At 34.3% G+C, this 27,883-nt stretch overlaps 2 protein-coding genes across 4 annotated transcripts; both read left to right on the forward strand.

Moving 5' to 3' along the window:
* On the forward strand, nt 1-27,796 carry LOC128231455 (sarcoplasmic calcium-binding protein-like). Of its 2 annotated transcripts, none has more exons than XM_052944296.1 (3): nt 1-160; nt 25,637-25,743; nt 27,055-27,796. In XM_052944296.1, exons 2-3 carry the CDS (start codon nt 25,643-25,645, stop codon nt 27,500-27,502), a joined length of 549 nt encoding a protein of 182 aa, XP_052800256.1. In that variant the 5' UTR covers nt 1-160; nt 25,637-25,642; the 3' UTR covers nt 27,503-27,796. The 2 variants fall into 2 exon arrangements, with proteins under 2 accessions (XP_052800256.1, XP_052800266.1); XM_052944306.1 differs by lacking the exons at nt 25,637-25,743; nt 27,055-27,796 and adding exons at nt 17,113-17,216; nt 21,447-22,387 and having other exon boundaries at nt 3-160.
* On the forward strand, nt 4,494-13,097 carry LOC128231459 (sarcoplasmic calcium-binding protein-like). Of its 2 annotated transcripts, none has more exons than XM_052944320.1 (3): nt 4,494-4,565; nt 9,378-9,485; nt 12,254-13,097. In XM_052944320.1, exons 2-3 carry the CDS (start codon nt 9,385-9,387, stop codon nt 12,693-12,695), a joined length of 543 nt encoding a protein of 180 aa, XP_052800280.1. In that variant the 5' UTR covers nt 4,494-4,565; nt 9,378-9,384; the 3' UTR covers nt 12,696-13,097. The 2 variants fall into 2 exon arrangements, with proteins under 2 accessions (XP_052800280.1, XP_052800290.1); XM_052944330.1 differs by lacking the exon at nt 4,494-4,565 and adding an exon at nt 7,453-7,901.
* Nucleotides 27,797-27,883: the final 87 nt, after the last annotated feature.

Raw genomic sequence — 27,883 nt, forward strand, 5'->3', positions numbered from 1 at the left:
ATTTTTGAGCACATGCGCAAGGATTTGAGCTCGTGCCCAGCGGAACAACGGCCACTCTCATAAAAGCAGGCGACACGACAGAAGGCTCACTTGTTCTCTTGTGTGAAAATTCGATTGGTCTTGGACTCATTTCTCGTGTGGAAAAGACAACTAACTAAAGGTATGTCTACATTAACAACTTTGTATAGAATATTATTAGCGCTATATCTGTAAATCATTGATACTAAAGCCAAAGAAAATATATTTATAACTTCAATATAAAATACTTATGACTTGAATACTTAATATTTGTCGTGTATATTTTTCCATCGTATTATATATAATGTTATTGTTTTTTCTTTCGTAATAGTCTAAATTGCAGGCAATACAATATTTTATTATCACTTTTCTGTATTTGCAACAGTTTTATTTGTTGGAAAGAGTAGTATCCGATTGGAAAGTACAATTCTTCATTATAATATAATACCTTCTTTTTATAATATGATTATTAAGATTTGGTCAATAATTTTTATTTCATTTATATTTGTTCCAAATAGAAGTATATTTGAAAACTCTTCGTGATTATAGACAATTTTCTATTTATATTATGATTTATAAGGTTTTAGTATACATTTGTTTTCACCCTATTTATATTATATTTAGAAGAGAGATATATTGCAAAATGTATTTCTTCATGATCATAAAATATATTAGACTTGTGTCATATTGCTTAGGTTTGAGTGAATCCATAGTCTATTTTAGAAACTGCGATGCTGAATATTCTTAGATACTTGCTTAAGTTGCATTGATTTAGAAAGAAAGACGTTGGTTACCGACTATATAATATCGCAGTGTTGTATTACCATCTTTATCACAGTTCATGAATACAATACACATGTATAGAAACATATTTTATAGTTATGCAGTCGCATATCCACCGTATATTGTTGTTCAGAATGTTATTCATTTGGGTTTATGTTCATAATTTGTAATATATCATAATAACATACAATTATATTGCACAGTCGAAACCCATTGGCTCGATATCGCTTGGCTCGATTACCTTGTTGGCTCGATGTAAATGACCGTTGTATATACTCATTGTAAAAATATCCGCTTGACTCGATACTCGCGAGGCTCGAAGTATTTTTACCTGTCCCTGGGATATCGAGCCAACCGATTTCGACTGTATACGTTAGTTTAATACATAGACATTTTGTTATGAAGTTTTTACATTTTCGTGAATTTTCGGAGACAATTAAACGACGCGAATATATAAAGAAGGTATAATACGAAAGTCTGAAGGACCATCGGAAATTCAATAAACTGTTTTACGTCGATATTGTAAAATGAGTTACGATATATTGTCATAAAATAGATATTATACAGAGATGAAAAAACAGCAACAAAATCTTACAGTGTTTTAGTTGTGCTCATATTGTTAATCATGAACTCATTTTTAGGCAAGATCAAGCAACATGCTTTAGTATGGTGCTATAAGATCGATATCCCCTGAGTAAACTTTATGAGAGTAATTTGCCAGCAAATTTCAACCCTCTTTCTTTGACATTAATTGGATTATATTAGTTAAGGTTCCGCAATTATTCCAAGTGGAAAATATTACCACGATACAATTAAACATTTTCTCATTTTTCACATTGCGATAATATCCCAGAATTTTGGAATACAAAATTAAGTTAAGTTCGTAAACTTTTGTTTTATGAAACGAAATCAGTGAATGTAATTGTTGGAATAATCGTAACAACTTCATTCTACAAAACTGCAATAAATGTATAAAAAATACATAAAAATACTGAAATTCCATTGGACGAAATATAATGTCGAGCACTTAATTGATTATCATGAATTCATACGCAAGTTTTTCAATTGAATAGTAACCTAGACTACATAATGTTATATCCCTGTTAAACACGACTTTCACCCTTTTAACGCAAAATGCCTTTTCAAATAAGCATGTTTAAAGAAAACCTACTTAGAAATACGCTAGTTCTTTGATAGCCCTTTTAGCCATTACATTTAGTATAGCAAAGCCTTTATACGAATTTAAGGTGTCGGATACCCCAAATGATGAACTTTGACTGCCTGATAGGCCCACATAATTTTGATATCATTTTAAAGGCATATGCTTGCCTATTACGAGTATGTAAAATGAATGACCAAAAACTGCATTATATTTAAAGTTATTTCAGTTAACATTTTTTTCTTTATTAAATCTGAAATCGGACTTAAAATGACCTACATTGCGACCAATCGAGGTAAAAAAAATCCATATATCAATTTAAGTAAATTAGTTTTGCAATTTCTTTTTGCTGCGCATGAAATAAATGATATCAAACGAAAATGAGGTAATTATACCTGTGAATCGGACACCTTTAACTCGCATACAAGTTTTGCGGTTACTAAAATTTACACCGTTCGACCTACAACATCGTGTATGTCAGTGAGTCCTAGAAAAAGAATTAGGAACACAATTAAATAAACGCTGAGTAATCATTAATCAAACATTATGAAGACGTTCATGATAAGAACTTCTGAGACAATAAGTCCCCCATTCTTTGATGTAAAAAAATTCTAACATTTGCCTTACATACGTAGCTACATTTACGATAACAATAAAATATGACTGGAAGTATGTTTAACATTAACAGCGAATTAGTGAGAGATAATTTATTGTTATTGCACTCATTCCTTGCCAAAGACTTTCGCGAATAATTGCGATAGAGTAACTGTCAGGATTAGTGGAAACATATGTCACAGGTTCTAAGATTACACTTACCTGTTTAACCTATCTGAAGGACGAGGTGATTGATACTGTATACTGGCTCAGGTCTTGATTTGGGAGAGTTCATTACGTGTGCAAAAATAGGTATTTCAGGTCGAATTCGTGTTTAAATAGAAACATAGGGTGAATTCTTGGGTCCTTAGAAGTTTTTTTTATGATTACCTTACGAGTTCAACCAGTACATGCTTTCAACACGGTATGGAAGTCATATTTATCTATTAGTACAACAAGTAAATGTCGCCCACTCCTGAATTAATAATAGTCAAACTTACACTAGAAATATAATCCATTAGAAACATCAGGTGTTCTTGATGTTATGCAATAATATACAGGCGATGAATTAACATTTTAATAAAAAGTACTAAAATGTAAACGCGACATTCGTCTGCTGAAAAGTGTTCTTCATAATAAAATCAAATGTGGAATAAAGCATACAGTCGAAACCCGTTGGCTCGATACCGCTTTGCTCGATTACCTCGTTGGCTCGAACTTGATGTAAATGACCGAAACTTTTTAATCATCGAAATATTCCCGCTTAGCTCGATATCGCTTTGCTCGATTACCTTATTGGCTCGAACTTGATATAAATTACCGATTTTTTTACTCATTGTAAACATTCCCGCTTGGCTCGATAAACGCGAGGCTCGAAGTATCTTGGCCGGTCCCTGGGATATCGAGCCAACGGGTTTCGACTGTACGAGATTCTTAATTTCTTAAATAAAACGAACACCTATAATATTTCTTAACCATAAATAGTTTATGTAAAAACGTACAGTGGAAAGGTCTGCTTTGTCCTTTTAATCAAATATCAAACTTTTCTAAGAAATTTGAAATTCTTAATTTGTAAGATTTTTTTTTTGAATTAGCAGATTGAACTATATCGCGTTTATCATTTGGTATTCTTATGAAGAATTTCCAAAAAAAATCCAATTTATTCCTTTTCCCCTTTGATATTCAAGATCATTTTTTACAACCCCAGATTTCTTATAATCCTACTTAAAGCCATAATAGTACTTATCATATTAAACGCAGACTTGGTGGCCGTTGTAGGTCGTGCTATCTTATTGCTATACGATGGGATTAGAGTTCTGAAACATTATAGGCCTCATGGTGCCTTTTCTTAGAGGTTATTGTCATAATAAACTACAATTACCTGATGGCTGAATCATGTAATTGCCTAAGAGGATCTCTTCAAGGAAAGAATCGAAAGTAAAATATGTTATGTTTTTCACTGACATACATGTATATAGCCTAAAATCAAAGCACTGATAGTTCCAAAATTTTCTTCATTTTACAGCCGCTAGAATTTTAAATATACAATACAAAACTCGAACGATCAGATAAACATTACTAAAACTGATTGCTTCTTAAGTCAGAGTCTGTCCATGCAATTTTGATAACGATTTTATAAAGATTGCTATTTAAAATGTTGTTTTATATTAGCAGTTAAACTGATTTTGAATCTTGATCTAGAAACTATAAATGCCAGTCACTTGTTACTGATATGGGGCAGTCACTTGTTACTGCTGTTGCTAGTAAAGATGACAACGTTTAAAATGTTGACAAACATTTCGAGTATCATCAAAAAGTGACACCTCAAAATACAAATGGTCATAATACAGAACACCATCATATGCCAAAAACGATAAATCTTTATCATAGATATGATATCATGCATTTAAAATGAAATTAGGTGACCGTCCATCCTTTATAACATTGCAATATATTATACAAACTTGTCTGTGCATCCAATTCGTAAAATATTATTAGGAAACTACATCTTGTAAGTTTTTGTTAATTTATGCTTGTTGAAATAAATACTATAATATTATGTCAATACATAAAGCTATTATAGTTAGTGATTTTATCAGGATTATTTTACATTTTGATACCACTATTGAAAAGTTTTTCTCTCAGAAAAGGCTTTATATAGACACTGTTTTCATCAGTTTGTTAATATTATATTTACAAGTTTACATAACAAAATACCAGAAAAAAATAACTGTATGTCTGAACAACTGTGTTTATATGAAATAACAGTTTGTATACGGGCTTAGGCAAATCTTGTGCTACAGCTGAACAATGAGTAATGCTATAAAATAGATGTTAATAGAAGGAATACCTGAGACCGAAACAGTTCTGTGATGTGATAATTATGGTGAAGCTTCCTGCAGGATAACCGTCTTTATTCTGAACTCAATCTTCGTGGCGGTTCTCCCAGGCATGGGGGTGGGGTGTTCAAACTAAACACTGTATACATAAATACTTTATTTTTACCATATTGTACCATAATTAACAATGAATTGCAGTTAAAAAGCAATAGTATAATTTAAAAGTAATTAAATGTTTTATGGCAACTTAAACATAAGTAAGATGCCATTGTTTGTACAGCAGTGCCCGGGATGAGTTTACATAAAAAAAACGTCCCAAAAAGTGTGTTATTGCGAATCGTTATTTACGCTTATGTTTCGTTTCTTTTTTTTTGGGGGGGGATGCAGTAAAATGCAATAAAAGCTAAAACAGTATTTAATCATCTAAAAATAAACGTAAGAAATCGTTATTCAATCGCAACAATACGCGCATGTTTACTGATATAATCTCGTCATTAAAACATCTGTTAGTATATCGATTAGCCTTGGCTGAAGATTTGATAAGCGGCAGGCTTCATATGTAAAGAAACAACAAATAAATAAATAATAGTGTTACCAATAACAACTTTTAAATCAAGTTTGTTCATTTGTTGACTCAACTTGTCTTTAAAAAAGCATGTATACGAACTTATAATCTGCTACTACATGTACAATTGTCTTATAAATATAATGTTACTATTTATAAATGGCTTTTGTTGTCTCAGCAAGTCATACGATCAACAGTACGATAAACCAGATACAAGAGCGATTATGTTATCACAATTATACATGTCCCTACACATAGCTTGCATATTTTGCGACAACCGATAAGCCTTATCTGGCTCGATGGCGAACGGTTATAAACGCCAGGTAGTGACAGATACACGGGAGGTACGCGGGTGTTTTAACACCTCTTTAATTATGGCCGAGATAATGGCCTCATTAAGTACCCTTGATGTTTAATGATCAGGGCAATTATGACTACCAAGGTTATAGTATTCTCTTGATATTTCAAGGTTTTTAGTTGCTTATTTCGTCCATTTCTCCGTAAATACGAACACAATTTATGACAGCCATACAACTAGGCGTAGATATATTTGTTTATTTTTATATTAACAGTTTGCGAATAAATCATAAATATACTTAATCAACCGTTTAGAAAAAAAAAAACGTTTTAAAAATTAAATTTAAACAACATGAAATATAGACACCAATTGTTTATTATAAACAGTCGCGAGCGTGTAATAGAAATTCCTTCGGTGTTTATAAGGGGCAGAAAACTCACTGTTTTTAAATGATAACGGTTAACAATAAAAAAATGTACTTACTTAAAATGAGCAGTAATATAAATTATGTATTTAATAATGCCAAGCAATCTCAAGGTTAAAATAACTACATCGCCATTTACAACGATAAATCAACCATTAATTAAATGAAGTAAAAAGTTAAAGTTATTGTTTTGTACTGGAATGAAACCAAGTGTCTCATCTTAAATGTAAACGTTTATGGAATTGGTTTTCAATGAGTACACACAATGAAATATTACAGGTATCTAGAAGAAAATAACTGTAATAATTCTTGCAGGGAATCATCAATGTCAAGATGGAAAATGTCGACGAGGCAAATTCTGTCACGCTGTTTTATATTGGTTGAGGTCCTGTAGAAAAAAAATGCTTAGATGAATATAAATCCATGGGGAATATGATATATGATACCCTTGACAATTCTAGTACAGACCTTATTAGCCATAACTTTCTAGAAAGTAGACTTAGCAATTGAAACTAGCTAACAAATCGTAAATGAAATGGACTTCAGTGATATATTTCCCTGTAAACTACACCCTAGACTCCAACAAATCAGCTTACAGAGTCTATGGGCAGTTTGATCTTATTCGTCTCTGGAACATAATTCATAATACTGTTCAGGTTTTGCAGACGCATTTACCCAGTTCGATGACTTTGCAGAAATATGCCACTGTACCGAGGAACAATATTTTTACCATTTATTAAATGATTTTATTATTCGCTTTTTGCTCTCAGTGCAAATAAGTTAATATAACAAATACAGTTTTTGTGTGGTAAATGAATAATGGAAAACATATATTACTCTGAAGAGCGATGTAAGTGCATGCTTAAGTATGTAATTATTTGCTGATATGAAGAGTTGCATTTTTGCACAATAATATGAGAAAAAATATCTTACACTGCAAAAAAGTTCATCGAAATGACTTACATTCCATGGTTTCTATGACAAGATTTTCTCTGATTAGTAACATATGGTTTTGATAGTTTTTCCTGGAATACTGTCGAAAGTGCGAGCAGCACTTCGAGGTTGATTACTAGCCGCGGGTGTTACTAATAAATAGTCCGTCTTTACTTCGTAGGAATTTGGTTCATCGTTGTACGGCGCTATCTAATTTGAATTGTGCGTCCTAGGTAGTTTGTTAACTGATATACCAGACTATTGACATTTATCAAAATGTTATGATACAGTATCATACAATTACCAGCCTAGGTTATGAAATTGCAGATAGTTGGCGGTGTGCGCAGCTGGGCCGGTATTTATAAAAGATATTAAGTCGGTTTTCAATTGAAGTCATTTTTTTCATAGATTTTAATAAAAGTGCTTTTTGAAATTATAAAGCTATAGTTTGAAATGACCAGTGAGACACTAAATTTAAGAATTTGACTTAAGTTAGGAAATGACTTTAGATGTTTTATAAATACCGGCCTTCATCTGTTCCAATGCCAAGTTGTGGAATTATTACGGTTTTAATATTATTTTAACTTGATCTTACTTCAATTGGGAAATAGCTATGCATATATTTAATAACTAATCACGCTTGAACCACTTCTTAGGATAAATTTTGTTATGAAAATATAGTAGTTTAGCTTCTGGAAAATGGCAAGATGGGAAAGTCTAGACTACCTCGATGGATTATCGTTATAATATCGGAAGTTTCCGCTCGGCTACGATGAGTTCCTTATATGGTAAGCAGTTCACCGAGTTTCGTGGCTGCTTGTGCTTTTTGAATAATCTTAGACTATAGCTTGGAGTTTGTACTGTCATGGCGCCTATGCTAGTGCAGAAAATACCTAGTGCATATTTGCTTTAAGCTGAGATAAGCTTTCCCCTTACGACATTTTTGCATCATGTTAGCTAAGCATATTGTGAAACTGTAACATACAGCATAGAAAGTTTATCTTTACCATTTCCCGGCATTGACTTTTTGTTGATAAACGAAATGCTTTCGACAGTGTACCGCTTGACTGATAATATAGCATGTCAATGGAAAACATTTTTTTTCTTTTCTAAGAATTTGCCATGCTTTTAAAACATATAAAAGAAACCTGTTCCTTTCTTCGAAAATGGAAACTGGCCTGATAGTGGTTTAGAGAACAGTTTTGTTTGATAGTGTAGCTATATAGAATGTTTTTGAGATTTGTATGCAGATTTATTACAATCTGAAGCATGAATAATTTCCCCTATTTCCTACCCAATTTACAGGCATGTACTACTAGCATATTACCATAAAACCTATAAGTAAACACTAATCACAAATATAATTGTAATTTCAACAAACTGTCAGATGAATCCTTCTTTCGTCATGTTTCTGTTACTATTTTTATCAGGAAGAGTGTGCGCATAACAGCTATTTAAGAAATTGTTTTCAAGTAGTCCTGTTAGTAGTGCAGCGCATTAGTTTCAATTAAAACAATCGATGTAGATATATCCAAATATCGAAAAACTTTGACGTTTTTTTCTTTTCTTTTTTAATCACTAAATGATAATCTTATTCATAAAATCACATACAAATCATGAATAGGACAATTAATGAACAAGAAGATCATGATATACAACTATTTCATGTTAAAACATTGCATATGCACGAGATAAATATAATTTCATTTTTAACATTATATTCTTAGTTGCTTTTAAAATTCATAATGGATTTCTTTGAGAAAAAAAGACAGCTCGAAATACGACCTAATAAGTCAATACCTAAACATACCTGAGTCAATATGTGTTTTATGTGCACTAATACGGCTCTGTGTGTTGGAGATAGTATATTAACATCTAGACTCACATTAGAAATAATTAGAATCAGAATGTTTGCATGGTTTGACATAACAAAATCGAGTGTTTCAGTTTCTGATACTAACCCATTCAAAAAACATACTTTTTAACCGTTTGTAAGTAATTAAACATTTAAACCAAAATTAACTTCTATATTCCTATCAACAGTCAAACACAATAACTATCCTCTTTAATCCTGAACACCAAACAAGGTGTCCTAGTCTTTCAAAGTCTAAAACGTATCTCCTGTAATTGGTGTTGTAACTATTCCCATATCTGCAATCCTAATTAAAAAAATAGTCCCTTAATCACTCCCATTCATATCTTTATTAAATAACTAAAAATGTATTTTTTTGTTTAATTGTAATTATGTATTTCCGTTCTTTCAGAATTAAAATGGCCAATGAATTTCTTGTCGCCAAATGGAAACTCTGGTACAAATCCCTGGATGTGAACCATGACGGGAAAATCTCAATCGAAGATGTAGAGGAATCAAGGTCAGTTGTTTTAACTGTTGACTATGAACGTCTGGGTCCAATGTTCACAAACAATCTGAATGAAACAAGGAAAATTATAGGGACAAGACCAGTAGGTTTTGTTAAATATTGACCCTGTTGAGAGTCACATAGCTAGGGCCAAAAGTACTGAACGAGAGACGCAAGCGTACAAACACCACACACAGATAAAACATGCATAAAAAGTCCACTGGAACACAAGTGGATTCGTTCAAATAACTATAATATAGCTCATCCGTTGCATAACCCTTGTTCTACTGAGTCCGCTTTTAATATAGAATATTTAAGGCTAATTTCATGTATTAGCCTAACATATTTATGTTCGAACATTTTTGAAAAAAAAAGCAATTGAATCATTATCTTAATCACTCTTGTTGGAACGACGTTATGCGAGAGTGTGATCTTTTTTGTCTCATTTATTTTTTGCATAGCATTTATTTCAACAAACAGTTCAAATACAAATTTATAAAAAAAAATCTATGCGTTTTCTATATGCGCAAACGCACACGCGCACACACGTGCGCTAACAAACCATACACACGCGCGCACACGCACACGCGCAGACACACAGACACACAAGCATACATTCTTGCTCTCCCCTATGGATTGTATGAGTATTATGATGTCACAGAGAGTAGAAAAACAGCTACTTATGGTTTGTGCTATTATTGCTGCGATATTTAGTGTGGTCTTGTGTTATGGGGAAAACCAGAGAAGCCGGAGAAACCCACTTGCCCGATTTCTTGACCAAACTCATATACACCCAGGCTGAGAATCGAACCATAGATATAAGGGAGTGCGCTAACCACTACAATCAGCGGACAATCAAATAAACAACATGCCATTTATTCGTTCATCCATTAGCTTCATTAGCTTTATGTCCTTCAAATATTTGGCTACTTATCTTATCCCTGTAAACCATGTACAATTGTAAACAATAGCGTTTTACTTTTAGATTTACATGTCCTGTTAAGCATACAGATTTTCTTAAAATTAAGATGAAATACAGATTAAACATTTAAAATATCGACTTATGAATCATATGTCTAATATTCAAGCGATTTATATAGTGTTTTGCTTCGTAGAAAAGTCGTAGATCATCTTTTTGATCATCACAATCTATTTGATACGAAGAAATGTTTAACAATAACTATAGTAATGCGAAAAATAAATAATTATAAATTCATCAGGTTAAAATCTAAACATGGCTAACGATAAATCAATTGTAACAAACGCATCCAGTATGATGAGTATGGTAAAGATATATTATCAGATGAAAATGAATTAATTTGATAAATGTCAACTATGATATGTTTATCTGTTTTGATAGTCATATCACAAGTTTTAATGTGACACTCTTATTCAAAACCAATATATACAAATGTATAACAAACATAAATTTTGACTGATTTAACTACTTACTTAATAATGCCTTAATGGAAAATATTAATTTCTGATAACAAGATTGTAGCCGTGTATAGCAGAAAGAGCAAACATATTAAATGATTTGTGAATGCTACACGATTTACTATGGTCTACTACTAGACTCGTAAGGTAGAAATACCGCGTTTTATGTGCATTTCTTTCAAATTAAACTCGGTATTCTTCGAAAGAACCATTGTTTTCGACATTTATTCATCCGTTTTGGACTATTTAAACAATATCATTAATTGTTGTAAATCTTATCTGAGGTTAAAAGTGCATCTTTAATGAAAACAAAATACATTTTTGACAGTCTTAAGCAATGCAATTCTAAAAAGGTAGAAGGCTTTCATGTTAGTCTACATGAGAACAGAACGGTTCTGCCAAGGACAGCACCCTTCCATAACTCTTCCATGTTAGTCTACATGAGGACAGAAAGGTTCTGCCAAGGACAGCACCCTTCCATAACTCTTCCATGTTAGTCTACATGAGGACAGAACGGTTCTGCCAAGGACAGCACCCTTCCATAACTCTTTCATGTTAGTCTACATGAGGACAGAAAGGTTCTGCCAAGGACAGCACCCTTCCATTACTCTTCACCTAAAACCCTTAATTGAGTGCTATGTCTTGTAAACTTATATGGAGACTGCTATTTAAGATTATCAGCATAGTTATTATTTAATTTTTTTAAATCAATTGGCCTTATTTTATCAAAATATGTTGAATGTTCATAGTTATAGTACTTTGTATTTCATACATATTTGTTCGCTTATTTTGTGTTGGTGTATTTTGTTTTTAAGCAATACATACAAATATCGGCTTCAAAATATCCAAATACATGTGATAATGACTATGATCATTCAACACACTTTGAGGGTTGCGATGTACAAACAAGATTTTCGATTTATCATGCCATTGTTTATTGGTCGTTATCTTAACGTTGGATGTCTGGGGACAACATATAATTGAAGTACCATTTTAAGTAATACATTTTGAAGAAAAATAAACTATGTGTAAAATAACTGACCAAAAAATCATACAACAGATTATCGCATTTGTAATTTTGAGTTAGTTCAACTGAATTCGGACGTGTCCAATTCCGCAATCTTCCAAGGCTATCTTTGTATCAAAATAGAGTTACGAGTCTCGTGAGCAGACCCCTTGAATAATTTGTGCAAGAAAGCGACTGCATTTAGAATGAATTTATGTAATTTAAGTATTATCAAAAGATATATGTGTTTTAAATGATCAGTTATTTCCATTTCTGCTATATCACGAGCTCTATTTCCAAACAATGTATTAAATATTAGATTTTGTTCTTATTATAGGAGCAAGTTTTCTGACCTGCACAACCTTGATGCAGATAAAGCCAAGACCGTCCAGGACAACTTCACAAAATGGTGGAACGATTTTGTCTTCCGCGGCAGGACTGGCGAGATCGAAGAAGCGGAGTTTATTGATTCGCTCAACAAGGACTTCACCACTGACAAGGTCAAATTCATTGAAGGAATGACCACCTGCTTCAACACCTTCTTTGATGTGATCGATACCAACAAAGATAGGTCCATCTCCGAAGACGAGTTTCTTATTGCCTTCAAGGCTTACGGGCATGAAAATGTAGTTCTAGATACCAAATTCTTTCAAGCCTACAACCCGAAGGACGGACTCGTATCTCTTCGTCAGATTGTTGATTCCTGGATCGAATTTGTCACCAGTGAGGATGCGAGCAAAGGCAGCATTGTCAAGGCCGCCTTTGAGTCCGGTGTATAAACCAAGAGAATAAGACAATTTGCTCATAAGATTTCAGTTAACACAGTTTTTGATTGTTCGTGCATGGTTGGTGGGTTTAAAAGTTGTTGTAATTTGAAAGCGTTTGTGCTGGTAGCTGCTTTATTGTAATGACTGTTTGTCCCTTTGGACATTTGAGCATTTTCACACAAATTATAATATAAATAAAATAGGCAGTACGCCGATAATATTATGCAATCAGTATCATAAAGGAGACTATATGCGCGGGACTCGGGTTTGTAATTCAGAAAATTGCTCGGTGTTCAGGGAAACAGTGTGTCAGGAATGAACATCAGAAAATCGTCAGGATCAATTTATCTTTCATGTTGATTTGTGTTTCTTAGATTACTTGTTTCGATGTTAATAAAGTATCCCAAAATGTTATTTTGATATTTGTTTTGTAGCGAAGACTGGTTAAACTTTATGGCTGTAGTTTTAAAACTTCTAAAATTATTGTTGCCGGAAACGGTAAAAAATGTTAAAATACCAGGAATGGTATTTTCGTGACCCCAAATTTACTAAAACGTAAACTATTCAAGATTCAAGATAATTCCACAGAAAGGTTGCCACAAATACTTGGAGTGAACGTCCTTAGCTTAGTTCAAATAATAACTGTAGAACTGACATCGACAAAGAGAGCATATGGTCATTTTACAAAGTGCACTTTTTCTGTTCAAAAGTGTAATATGATTAAAACGTATATACCTAAACCACACGTATAAACACTGAATCTAATCTTATTATTTATAAGTTGGTTGAATACTCGTAAGAAAAAAGAAAGGTACATGTCAATCTTCATGATACACGTTATAGTCATTACAAGCTAAGCGATATTTAAGTACGAACACATGCTGGTAGTTAAGTATAAGGAGTTTCCGTACGACGTTAAGAATAATGTTTTTAGATGACTATTTCTTATTACTCCAAACCATTTTGAGTTATTCGACCCACAAAAAAGCTTTCTATGTAGGTACGATATAACTAAATGTCAAGTACCCGGATGCGGTCTAAAATGCACTCTCTATAAATAAGATTAAACATGCTACTTCAGATTGCTGTTTTGTTTCAATCTGAGTAATCTTATACTTCGCTTACATTGAATTCTGTCCAATACCTGCAATAGCAGAGGTCAAACTCATGAATGCCTCAGAGATTAAAAACATTTTCGCTGGACTAAAACTGTGCTTACTTCCTGTCTGATGCAGAATGGATAACTTTACATAATAATGGTGTGTGAATTTTCATAGGAGAAACGCGACGTACCATGAAATATCAATTGGTTGTGAACTGAATTTCAAGGAAATACCAAACGCTAGAAATGTAATTGAGTGAATATAGCAGCCTGTTAACATTGATTTGTAAAGGGAGGGATACAAATTGTTTTAAACATACCTGTGACGATATACACAATTTTGTTAACTTATGATATCTGGTGACCTTAGATCGAGTCGTTTAAAAGAAAATATCTACAAAACCTAACTATGTTTTTGTCAAAAAGGTTATTTTCGCAAAAACAACTTTATTTTCGCCAAAACTAACCATATTTTCAGATTTTTATCAAAATCTTACTTTCCCGAAAATAACTTTATTTTAGCCATGTTTAGATAAAATAATATAATCATTTAAAACTTGTACCAGAAGTGTTATGTCACTACCGCAACGATTCAATTTATTTCCAATTATAAGACTGTCACTTGACAAACAATGTGGAATAAACGAGTATACATGTATATACCAAAAATGAAAGTTAATACTTTACAACAAATTCGGTAACTATTGTTATTGTTATAATATATCTTTATGTTTATCTGTTGCAATTTTAGAATAGTTGATGAATGATTTTGATGCATGTATATGTAAATGAATGTGGGTCTTTTGTCGCATTGTTAAAACGTTGTATACGTAAATTTTGTTGTAGTTTACACTACTTTATAAAAAGACACTGATTAACCATGATATGTAATTTTAACAGGATCTTCTTCTTTCTTTTCTTCTTCTCATTCTCTGTATTTTCCTTCTTAATAGTATGACTATTGCATTGGTCAATAATTATTTCTTCGTTGTCATCAAAGTAATTACAACTACAATTCTATATTATATGTTCCCTTAAATACTGAACGTCATCGTTTTTCTATTTATTTAACGTATTTCAAAATCTTAACGAAATGCTTCAGTCACAGAAGCTTGAACAGGTCAATACATTTCATAATATGCAACCTCTTTCGAATCGCGATGAACAGATGCTTTTTGAGATTTTGGAAAGAAGTCTCCAAGCGTCCTTGAGAGCGGTAAGAACTCTTATTGTAACCCAATTTCCGATCGAATGACGCCTGAAATATTTTTAATTTTCTACCTTATCCAATATATATACTCTTTTGTCACTCTATTGTACATTTAACATGAATTCCTGTTTGAATGCATTGTTCACAAGTCACAAATTTCGCACAGAATGATTTGTGTCTAATATATGTTAACTACAAGATAAATTCAAAAATGACAAAAAAGTGATTTGCGATAAAAAAAAATGTGATAAAAAATACCCGTACAGCTTAGCTGCACCATTTTCCCAGCTCCTACATATTGAAAGCCTCTCAAACCAAAAATCACATGAAACCTCGTACGTAAATTTCCTAGCCCCTACATTATGAACGCCCCACAAACCCTCTGCCTTACCAAACCTTACACATACTTTTCCCAGCTCCAAGATCATGAAAGCCCAACTAACCCAACACCATATCAAACCTGATTCATAATTGTCGATGCTCCTTCATTTTGAACGCCCCTCATTACCTATACCATACCAAAGATCATATATCATTTTCCAAGCTCCTATATTTTGAACGCCCCTAAACCCCTCATTCCAATATCAAACCAATCCTCATTCATCATTTTACCAGCTTCTACGTTTTGTACGCCATCCAAACCCTCAACCATACCAAACATCATACATTATTTCTAAGCGTCTTCATTTTGAACGCCCTTCAAACGTGAATCTTACAGAACCGCATTACGCATATAACATTTTATTTGTGTCATTGAACATTGTGGTATTTTGTCGCTTTTTATGTGCTTTTTTGGTTTTGAAAAACCGCCATTAAAACGTCTTGAAAGCATTACGTGTGATAGTATTGTGTTTGTACTACTGTTTTCAAATAATCTAAGCTAAACGTGCTGATCAACTGGTTTAAGAAAGCAGTTGCAAAGAGGAGTACTAAAAATGAGGTCAAGAGTTATCACCAAAAGCCGCCGAAACGCATTCGCAATTTTGCCTGCTGTTGGCTGTCAGTCATATAAGCGGTACACTCAAATGGTCACAATATCAGTTTCTAGCTTCAAATTTATCAGTTATGTCATCTGATTCTTTACATGACTGTTGGTATTTTGATATTACCGCAACATAATTTGTTCAATTTGAAGCTGAGTAAACACTCCAATTTTGTAACTATTCAAATCTTTGGAACGCTAATTTCATTTGTTAACGGTAGTATAAATGCTAATACCAAACGTACTGAAAGTAAATTGTTATACTGTATGTGAAATGTCCTGAATGCTATGCTATTAAAATGCTGAATGACTTAAACGCTTGCCCCGGTTTCTCGAAATACCTAAAACAATAATTGAAAATTTACCTAACTAATTTTACCACCGAACAGCCTAGCATGATTTCAAATTCATATTATTTTATATATTGATAAAGACTGATTGGCTTTTGAAAAAAAAAACGTTTTGGATAAAAAAATAACAAACTGTTCTTACATTATAACTCAAAAAGAAAATGTGTATTCAACTGTTTTTATTCTCATATTTCATGGCCTTATAATAACAGTATAAGTACAAATTTGATTAAGATGTTAAAACATATATATGAATACAAAATTCCTTTCTTTTTACAATATACATAGAATTTAAACAGAACATAAAGTTGAGAGATAACTTGAAATTGTTCGAGGAACTGGCCCCTACTAATGTCCCAGTTGTTTTTCTACACTTGTTAGTATTAAAAAAGTTGAATGTATTTGGGAGGCCTGGTGACCGTTAATAACGTTCAATTCAAAGGATGCATTGTGTAAAAATAACTTGACAATCTTTATCCTGTATTATGAGTCGGCAAAACAGGTCCAAATTCATTTAAAAAACAACAACAATAAAACACTAACTTCAATAATTTTGTCTTTGGTGTATTTATGACATTTTTTAAACATATTATTTACCTGAAAGCACTACCTTTTCAAAAGATACCAATTGTATACAGGGTCACTAGGCATCAGTATAATCTTTATTGCAAAGTTAACGTATTGTCCTAAAATTGTCAACAGTTTTCAGAAGCTATGACTATCTATTAACAAACCTCAGACTATTTATATCTAAAACGTTAAATATAATTATTGCAATATTTCAGACGATGGCCAACGAGTTCTTGATGACCAAATGGCGTCTCTGGTATCAATCTCTTGACGTCAACCATGATAAAGTGATATCCCTTGATGACGTCGAGGAATCTCGGTAGGTATTAAACGGACGTAAAACAAATGACGTCATCATAATTGTATGGTGTGGCAAAAAATGACACCGAAGTTTCAACTTCAAACATATTCCAACTTAACATATTGTAACTTGAACATGAAACTTAACTTGTCGCATTTGTTTGTATTTACAATGGATGGATTACCTTAACCTTAAGGCTGCTGAGCATTTTCTTGTTTAAACATTATATATTTAACAACGATTGTGAACAAAGTTATGATAGTTTACACTAAGTCACTCTCGTCGGCACAATGTTGCGCGAGAGTGTGGTCTTGTGTTGTGGGGGAAACCGGTGTATCCTGAGAAAAACCCACTTTTCTAGCTTAGTGACCACTGATCAAACTCACATGCGCCCAGGCCGGGAATCGAGCGCTAACCACTGCGCTAACCGGACAACTAAATAAAGCTTTCCAATACAAAGTACCAAAAACGTGAAAGAAAAAATATTCAACACATCCCCGTGGATCTAATAGAATTTCGCGTTTAAACTCACCAGTGTCACTGACGACGCTCATTAAGTAGCGTGTGGCATAAGTGAAAAGCGTAACACTCTAGTTCCTGAACCAATAAAGTCCGCCCATCTAGCTACCGTTAAGATATGGACATTCATGCTAAGACGAAAACAAGGGAAACTCATTCAAACAGGCTACTATGTAACATAAACAGAAACACTGAGACTAAACATATACAATGTAAATACTGATTCATTAATACTATGCAAATTACGTAAACAAGCATAGCAGACAGAATCCTTATTTAAAAGATGAAAGTGTAAATCGCAAATTGATAGAAAAAAATGACCAGCCAATCTCATTACCACCCACCCACACACCAAAAGCGACGTATGCGCAATACAAAATATGGTTTACCTTTACAGCATAAATACATTTTAACAACAACTAAATACCAACAATTAGTTCATTACCTTAACATCGCCACTGTCATCCAGATTCAACATCTCCGACTAATTCTTCTATATAAGAGTTCACTTTCACTGACGGGTACAGCCACCTTTGATTTACTATCTCTGTCGCAAACTGCCACACATGGTTTCACAATCTCTGACCAAAGTTGCAACCTGTGATTTCACCCTTTCTCGCGGAAACTGACACACATGGTTTCATAATCGGTTACTGATATTGTAACCAATGGTTTCACTATCTCTAGCTAATATTACCACCTACGGGTAAGGCATTTCACACTGATGCTGTAATGTAAGGATAATAATATGTGGCTAAAACTGTCACCTATGGGTTCACCATCTGTTACTGATACCGGCATTTACTGAAATTGACACCTACGGTTCACCATCTCTGACTGATACTGTATTCAATGGTTTAGCCATTAGACTGAAAGTGTATTCTTCGTCTTCACCATCTCTGACCGATACAGTCACCTATAGTTCCACCATCTCTGACTGACACTGCATCCTATTGTTTAGCCATCTCAGACTTATATTGTATTCTTCGTCTTAATCATCTCTAACTGATACGGTCACCTATGGCTTCACCATCTCTGACTGATACTGCATCCTATGGTTAAGCCATCACAGAATGATACGATCACCTATGGCTTCACCATCTCTGACTGATATTGCATCCCATGGTTTAGCCATCTCAGACTTATATTGTATTCTTCGTCTTCATCATCTCTGACCGATACGATCACCTATGGCTTCACCATCTCTGACTGATATTGCATCCCATGGTTTAGCCATCTCAAACTTATATTGTATTCTTCGTCTTCATCATCTCTGACCGATACGATCACTTATGCTTTCACCATCTCTGACTGATACTGCATCCCATGGTTTAGCCATCTCAGACTTATTTTGTACTCTTCGTTTTCATCATCTCTGACTGTTACGGTCACCTATAGTTTCACCATCTCTGACTGATATTGCATCCCATGGTTTTGCCATCTCAGACTTATTTTGTATTTTTCATCTTCATCATCTCCGACCGATACGATCACCTATGGCTTCACCATCTCTGACTGATATTTCATCCCATGGTTTAGCAATCTCAGACTTATATTGTATTCTTCGTCTTCATCATCTCTGACCGATACGATCACCTATGCTTTCAACATCTCTGACTGATATAGCATCCCATGGTTTTGACATCTCAGACTTATTTTGTATTTTTCGTCTTCATCATCTCCGACCGATACGATCACCTATGGCTTCACCATCTCTGACTGATATTGCATCCCATGGTTTAGCAATCTCAGACTTATATTGTATTCTTCGTCTTCATCATCTCTGACCGATACGATCACCTATGCTTTCAACATCTCTGACTGACACTGCATCCCATGGTTTAGCCATCTCAGACTTATTTTGTATTCTTCGTTTTCATCATCTCTGACTGTTACGGTCACCTATAGCTTCACCATCTCTAAGTGATATTGCATCCTATGGTTTAGCCATCTCAGAGTTATATTGTATTCTTCGTCTTCATCATCTCTGACTGATACGGTCACATTTGGCTTCACCATCTCTAACTGATACTGCATCCTATGGTGTAGCAATCTCAGACTTATATTGTATTCTTCGTTTTTATCATCTCTGACTGATACGGTCACCTATGGCTTCACCATCTCTGACTGATACTGCATCCTCTGGTTTTGCCATCGCAGACTTATATTGTATTCTTCGTCTTAATCATCTCTGACTGATACGGTCACCTATGGCTTCACCATCTCTGACTGATACTGCATCCTCTGGTTTTGCCATCGCAGACTTATATTGTATTCTTCGTCTTAATCATCTCTGACTGATACGGTCACCTATGGCTTCACCATCTCTGACTGATACTGCATCCTCTGGTTTTGCCATCTCAGACTTATATTGTATTCTTCGTCTTCATCATCTCTGGTTAATACCATAACCTATGGTTTCTTCTTCTCCAACTGATACTGCAGTATATTATTTAGCCATGTCAGACTGATATTGTCACCTTGTCTTTATCATCTCTGACTGATAAAGTTACCTATGGCTTCACTGTCTCTGACTGATATATCATATATGAGTTCACCATCTCTTATTGAAATTTCCACCTGTGGTTCCTATATCTCTGACTGATACTTCAACAAAAACCTACCCAATCTCTGATTTTGCCACGTATTGTTTAGCCATCTCTGACTATCTGACTGATTATGTCACCTATGATTTCATTACCTCTAACAGATACTCCAGCAAACAATTTCGCAATATCTGACTTATACTGCCACCTATTGTCTAATCTTTTCTGACTGTCACTGCCACATATGGGATCGTTATCTTAAACTGATACTACAACGAACAATTTCGCAATATGCGACTTATACTGCCACCTATGGTCTAGCCTTAACTAACTGACATTGCCACCTATATTTTCACTATTTCAAACAGATACAGCAACGAACGATTCCGCAATATCTGACTTATACTGGCGCCTATGGTCTAGCCTTTTCTGACTGACACTGCCACCTATATGATCACTATCTCTTAACAGATACAGAAACAAATGATTTCGCAATATCTGACTTAAACTGCCACCTATGGTATAGCCTTTTTTGACTGACACTGACAACTATCGTATCACTATCTCTCACAGATACTGCAACGAGCGATTTCGCAAACTCTGACTTATACCTCCGCCTATGGTCTAGCGTTTTCTGACTGACGCTGCCAAGTATAAGATCACCATCTTTGACTGATAGTGCCACCTACTGTTTCACTATAATTTACATATTCTGCCTCCTATGTTTTTATCATCTGTGACTGATACTGCCACCTATGAGTTGATTCTGGACAGAGTAAAAATAAGGACTTAAACGTTTACAAGTAATTATTTTATCTTTGAACCAACGTTTTGATTAAAAGTCGTGTTCATTTTTACACAGCTCCCGTCTTCTTATATATAAATATGGCTCTGTTGTTTCATTAAACACCGTTGAAGGTCGGTCGTTGGGACAAGGCGTGCGATGTCGCCCACAAATTGAACTGGTGGCCTCGTTTGTGTTTTCCTAACCTTCGATTATTAAAAAGAAATTCAAAAATGCTTTTATATATAAGATTTGATTTCTAAAGTAAAGGGTTTATGCTCTAGTGCTTAACGTTACAATGCTACAACACGGCATATGAATTGGTTGTCTTAGAGCAAACCAAATCATAATTGGTATGATAATATATATACGGCATTGAATTGTTAATGCTTATTTCAGGAAGAAATTTTCTGAGCTTCATCATCTTAGCGCTGAAGAGAAGGAATCAACCATGAAAAGCATTGAGCAATGGTGGGAAAAGTACATCTTTCGAGGCAGTTCAGGACAAGAAATAACACAGGAGCAGTTCTTGAACCGACTGAACGCCGAATTCAAAAGCAACAAAGAAAAGTTTATTAAAGACAAGAGGGATTGTTTTTCCACTATCTTAGGAGTGATCGATATCAACCATGACAAGTTTATCGATCAGGATGAGTTTGTCTTATGTTTTCGCGCTTACGGTCATGAAAATTTAACCGCCGATACCGATTTCTTTAATGCATACAAACCGGTCGATGGTAAAGTTCCGGTGAAAGTGATCGTAGATAGTTGGACGGATTTTTTGAGCAGCGAAGATTCATCTAAGGAGTCAATTGAGAAAAAAGCCTTTGAATCGGGTGTTTAATCTTAAACATTATTAACAAGAAACCAAGTAAAAGTTTTGTCATAGACAATATGAATTTTTATAACGTAATTCATCAATTTCATTATCCTTGGTCGAATAAGAACCAAAAATCGGCAGCCGCTTTCAGTGATATCGAAAATAATTTAGTTTGGACTTATTTTTTGAAACAAACTATGGTTCAACGATAAAGTTAAAGTAATCTTCTCATTGTATGGTCAGTGTTTACACTAAAAAACTATAAGGTTTGAACAGTAAAGAAGTATAAACCCGCCACCGTCCATCCCTCTCCCATCCCTGACAAAAAAAAATGTTCTCGTTATGAATCGATTTATCCGCTATTGTAGCGGTCATTTTTTGGTCTTACCAAACATGTGTACAAATTAACCAAATGTTGCATTTTTAACCTCTATTTGATCTTTATGTGTTGCAATGTCAAAACGATCTGATTGTTTTGTTGTTTGGTAGACATTATTAGTTATTAAATTATCAGAAACTCTTTTGATATATCTGTTTTCCTTTTCAATAATATGAAATAATAATAATGAAAGACGGTAGTCCAAACCTTTCAGATTCTCCTTCTAAGGCTCAAAGGAAGTCTCCATCGTAACATCTCGGCAATATCCGGCAAACCTCGGGATAGACCTCGTAAACTGGCTTCGAGATATACGACAAAGTGATGGGCTGCTTGCTATTAAATTAATTATCATTAGTGTATCGATTCGATAACGTTGACAATTCACTGAAATGTATGATTTTGACTCGTGTCTTAATAACGCTTTGGAGAAATTGAAAATAAACTCTCATTAATATTATAATATCACTCCCACTCATCCATTAAACATAAAATATGTCCCCTTACGGTTGGAAAAACATACAATACGTATCCAAATTGGCACAGCAATGATAGACTCTTTTTACCTTCCCGTTTTATTTTCGTGGTCAATCTGTTTATCATTGAAAGAGGTATTCCGACAAAGATCTCTAAGAAAAAATAAATAGCTGAACTCAACTGCCTCCTGACTGAAATTCAGACACGATTGTATTCGAAAGCATTGCATCACATTTTTTATTGTGTAAGATAAATGTGATTTCTTCTAAAATGCTAGGTTATAATAATTCTAATCTTTGCCTGAAAGTTTTGGAAAACATCAACTACTCACCATTTTGTTTTATATTGTAGCCGTAGAGGTTATTAAATTCAAAAACCTATGACCCTGTATCGTCCACAACAATCATAACTTTATTTATTATCATAGCTCATAAAAGCAAATATAGACCTTTATCTGTTTACCTGGATCTTACAAGAGCGGGAATGTTTTTTTTTCTCTCACCTCAGTTAAACAAAATATAGTCAGAATGTAGTTTTGCTGTAACTCTCAAGTGCGTAGTGAAAAAATTAATACCATACTGGCACATTTTTATCTTTGCCCAGGGACAAGACAAGGATTTAGAGCATGGCCAAATCTCTATTCATCTGGGGTGGGAGAAAATCGAAACTTCAGAGCTAAGCACACAGCTTTTGTTTTAAAAAATTAAGAATTGGAAGCACGAAATACCTTATAGTTACTGCATCCACAAAAGGGGTTTGTGAAATTATACACGAGTGTATAATTTTAATTAGGTGAAGTGGCAGTTTTGTATCATGTAAACAAGGACAACGATCAAAAATAAAGTGTGGTATATGAAGTTGTAATTGATCCGCATGATAGTTATAACATGGTTTAGCTTTGTTTGCTTTTCACCGTTCCGATAGGGGAGATAATGCAGAGACGAAAACAAAACAAAACTCTCTCTAGCTTGGTGCTTTTTAAAACTATGAAACCCGCACTTTCGAATTAATTGATAGTGTTCATTTGCAGCTTATTGCGCGTAACACTAAGTATATCGCTAATATTCAAAATGTATTCCTTACGTAATCATTGAATATAATCCCGATATCAGAAATAATTAACTACACTGTGGACGATGTACAGATGATCGATATACAACTGATGCTCGTTAAAATTGGATAATTATGTATATTAAAAAAATAACAGAAATACAGATATACCTGCAATATAATTAGTGCTCATTCGCCGTTGCATCTTAATAATATTACTCGTTATTTATTTGTTGAAATATTCTGTACAGTGACTTTATTTAGCCGATTCAGCCGAATAAAGAAAGTGTCATAGAAAAAAGTAGTTCTCCATTCTGGCATTTGACTACAGTAGGCGTGTTGTGTTTCATCATTTTAGAACGGCGCTCATTCAAAGGCTAGTTCTTCTTTCTGGTATTTGACTACACTTAGCGTGTTGTGTTTCATCATTTTAGAACGGCGCTCATTCAAAGGCTATTTCTTCTTTCTGGTATTTGACTACAGTGGGCGTGCTGTGTTTCATCATTTTAGAACGGCGCTCATTCAAAGGCTAGTTCTTCTTTATGGTATTTGACTTGAATAGGCATGGTTTGTATAATTTCTGACTATTACTATTGTGTTTATCCAACGGCGTGTTTTTCATGCCTGTATTTGACAATTCTATGCGTACTGCCTTCTACCATTTCTTGCTGCTAGAGCGCTCATACACTGGGTTGTTTTTCTTAAGTTTCTGGTATTTGAAAAGACTAGGCGTGCTGTGTTTTATCATATCTAATTTTGAGAACTGTCTTCATTCAATGGTAAGTTGTCCATTTGGAATTTGTAGCACTTGACGTGCAGGTCTTATTACCACTTTATGACTTTTTAGTTTGACCTTCAGTCAACGGCTAATTGTTTTGTCTGATAATTGACTAAACTAGGCATACTTTATTTTACCATTTTTCTGACTGGTAAATGGTCCTCATCTAACGCCTATGAAGTATTTGATAAGACTAGGCGTAGTGTTTTTTTTCCTTTTTCTGACTTTAAGAATGATCTTCATCCGATCGTCCTTCGTGGTGTCTTTTATTATATTATGACTGATCAAATGGTCCTTATCCAACGGATATATGTCAATTCTGATATTTGAATAGCCTAGGTGTTTGCTTTTTACCTTATTTGCATTGTTAGAATGGTCTCCATCCGATGGCTGGTTGTCCTTAGTGTTATTTGACAAGACTAGACGTACTGTCTTGTATCGTTTCTGGCCTTGGGGACGGTATTTATCCGACGGCTAGTTCACATTTCTTGAATTTGACTACACTAGACATGTTTTTATTTTACCATTCTCTAACTTTTAGAACGGGTTTAACAAGATTGAGCGTGTTGTCTGGTGTAATTTTGAATTGTCCTTATCTGATAAAAAGTTACCCTGTGTATTGAGTGACTGTTTGAATCGTCGTTAGTCATTGATCATTATATTTTTTGTGTGACCTTATTAGTATAGACAAAGTGTATATAGTAAATGTCATAGCTGTTTAATGGTCTTTATCCGGAATCTACTGGTTCTTGGTGGCATTGAACAAGCATAAGTGTGGTTTCTGTTCACAGCTCAGCTCTCGTTGTAAGAGGTCATGAAATAATTCTGAAGATCGGATCTTTAAAGTATAACTATATGTTCCACGTGTACAAATGATCCCAAATTTGATTTCATATTCACACTCAGAAAAGCGATTATGTTGGATGACAAAAAATCACTGTCATTTACCTGAATGTTAGTAAAACCGTTGGAATAACATTGTGTCTTGGCTAAGTCTCGAAACCGTTCCGTAAGCATGGGCACTGGAATTAAATATTATTCTTTAATTTGTAGTACAAACTGAAATAGACGCTATTGTATCCTTTCAGTTCGCCATGGCCAACGCTTTCCTCGTCTCGAAGTGGAAGATCTGGTACAACTCTCTTGATGTGAATCACGACGGAATGATTTCGTTTGAGGATGTTGAAGAGTCTAGGCAAGTCACTTTTTCTACTCAAATTAAAGTTATAATCATCCTTACATTCAGGTGCAAACAAGGATCAAATGTACACCTTTTTTGGAAGGCTTTCTGTCAGGCGTTAAAGTTAAATTTAGCATTTAATTTCAACAGCTCGGATCTAAACTTAGTTAAAGATCGCTTATGTTAGCTGGATTAATGTTGTTTTTGATGTAGCTTACACTATATTCGTTTAATATCTTGTGCAACTGTCTGAATCGGTGACATTGTAGATAAAATGTTACGCAGTGCGATACAATTTCATTTTAGTGATATTTAGTAAACTTATTATTTTAGATATATTTATATAACACTATTGTTAAAATTTCTCACACATGTGTATTTAAAAGTAAAAAAAACAACACTTCGATTAGAATACAATCTACATTTTCAGCCAATGAGAATGCAGATAGGCAGCCATTAAGTAGTAGACTTAATCATTTATAATTTCAACGTTCGCGCGTGTTTAAAGGTCTGCATACTGCCAATCATGACCCCTGCGTCGGATTTTGCGTCGACAATATGCCGGCCAATAGGATGGTATTCTAACTCAGTTATATGTCATCAAGTGAATTCTTAGTGATTAAGAAGGACTCGTTCGTTACGATCACTCCGCCCATTCTTAATCATTACGGATTCACTTCATGTCATCTAACTGTGACATGAAATTCTAGTAAATATTTCATCTTCAACCTTTCATTTGACCTTTTATTAAAATAAATATAAATCAGAGGGATTTGTCTCCTATTTTTGCTCGGTGATTGTATATATTGTGGCATCATCTTGGAATGATATTTGTGTAAATCAGTATAAGATCGGCGTATGTTTTATTAAGTGATCACAAAAAGCATTATAAGCTTGAGCTTACAAGTGATATATATCTTGATATAACATCGATTGTTTTGTGCTTTTGCTCAAAAACCATTTCAACCCGGCATTGAAATCATTGTTACTTTTATTACCAAGTACGGAAACCATAATATTTAAAAGCAGTGAGAATATTTCATCACCAATGTTTTTTCATTTGTACATGCATTTCAAAAAAAGAATGATTACGGTAAACTTTGGCTATGTCCTAACATTACTCACGCTCAATTCATATCATTGGACGCAACATAGAACTGGTATGCTCAAATGAGGGCAAGAGAGCGCACACCTCTTTATTTAAGGGATGGGGTGGGCGTGGCGACCCAATCCCGTTTGATAGTAGTTCGTAGCTCAATGCCAACGGACATTTTACAGGCCCATATCTACATTTTTTTTTTCAATTTTATTTAAATTAAATTACAGGAACAAGTTTTCCGAGCTTCACAATCTTGACGCGAAACAGAAAAAGGATGTTATTGAGAACTTTGAAAAGTGGTGGAACCAGTATATCTTCAGGAAGAGGAAAGGAGAGGAGATATCGGAGAAAGAATTCCTTGACATGCTGAACAACGACTTCAAAACAGACAAAGCCAAATTCCTATCAGAAATGGAAGCATGCTTTAAAACGCTTTTCAATGTAATTGATACCAACCAGGATCGATCAATCTCCGAAGACGAGTTTCTGATCGCTTTCAAGGCATACGGACATGAAAACGTTGCATTGGATACGAAGTTCTTCAAGTCTTACAATCCAGATAAAGACGGATTGGTGCCCTTGATGAATATTGTCAATTCGTGGATCCAGTTCACTACCAGTGAAGATGAATCAAAGCCGGACGTCGTCAAAGCCGCATTTGAATCTGGGGTATAAGAGACAATGGTGTAGGTCCATGTTCACCACACTTTAACCCTGACCAATCAATAGCGCCACACGTGACTGGTGACGCGCGTTTTGTTTATTCAACAGCGCGGACTTTTATGGATGATTGACACAAGACCATCGCTGATTGCTGCAGTTTTTATAAAATTGATATGACGTATAACTTGAATCGAGCACGTGACATTGCGGGACTCGGGGACGGATAAATAAACGTGTTAGTAATTCACGTCATATATCTATTTTAGCCGGCTATTGTTTAAAATGTCCAATATACCTTTTTCACCACCAATGTGTTGCTTTTTTCTCAGCCATACCTTTGCACATTCTGTTTATCCGTAGACATAATGAAAATGACAGTACTAAAGACAATAG

Source organism: Mya arenaria, chromosome 1, assembly GCF_026914265.1.
Source record: "Mya arenaria isolate MELC-2E11 chromosome 1, ASM2691426v1".
Lineage (NCBI taxonomy): Eukaryota > Metazoa > Mollusca > Bivalvia > Myida > Myidae > Mya > Mya arenaria.

Coding starts and splice junctions, on each gene's coding strand:
- LOC128231459 (XM_052944320.1), top strand. CDS start 9,385: ATGGCCAATGAATTTCTTGTCGCCAAATGGAAACTCTGGTACAAATCC. Junction 9,486..12,253: donor GAAGATGTAGAGGAATCAAG/GTCAGTTGTTTT, acceptor TTCTTATTATAG/GAGCAAGTTTTCTGACCTGC.
- LOC128231455 (XM_052944296.1), top strand. CDS start 25,643: ATGGCCAACGCTTTCCTCGTCTCGAAGTGGAAGATCTGGTACAACTCT. Junction 25,744..27,054: donor GAGGATGTTGAAGAGTCTAG/GCAAGTCACTTT, acceptor ATTAAATTACAG/GAACAAGTTTTCCGAGCTTC.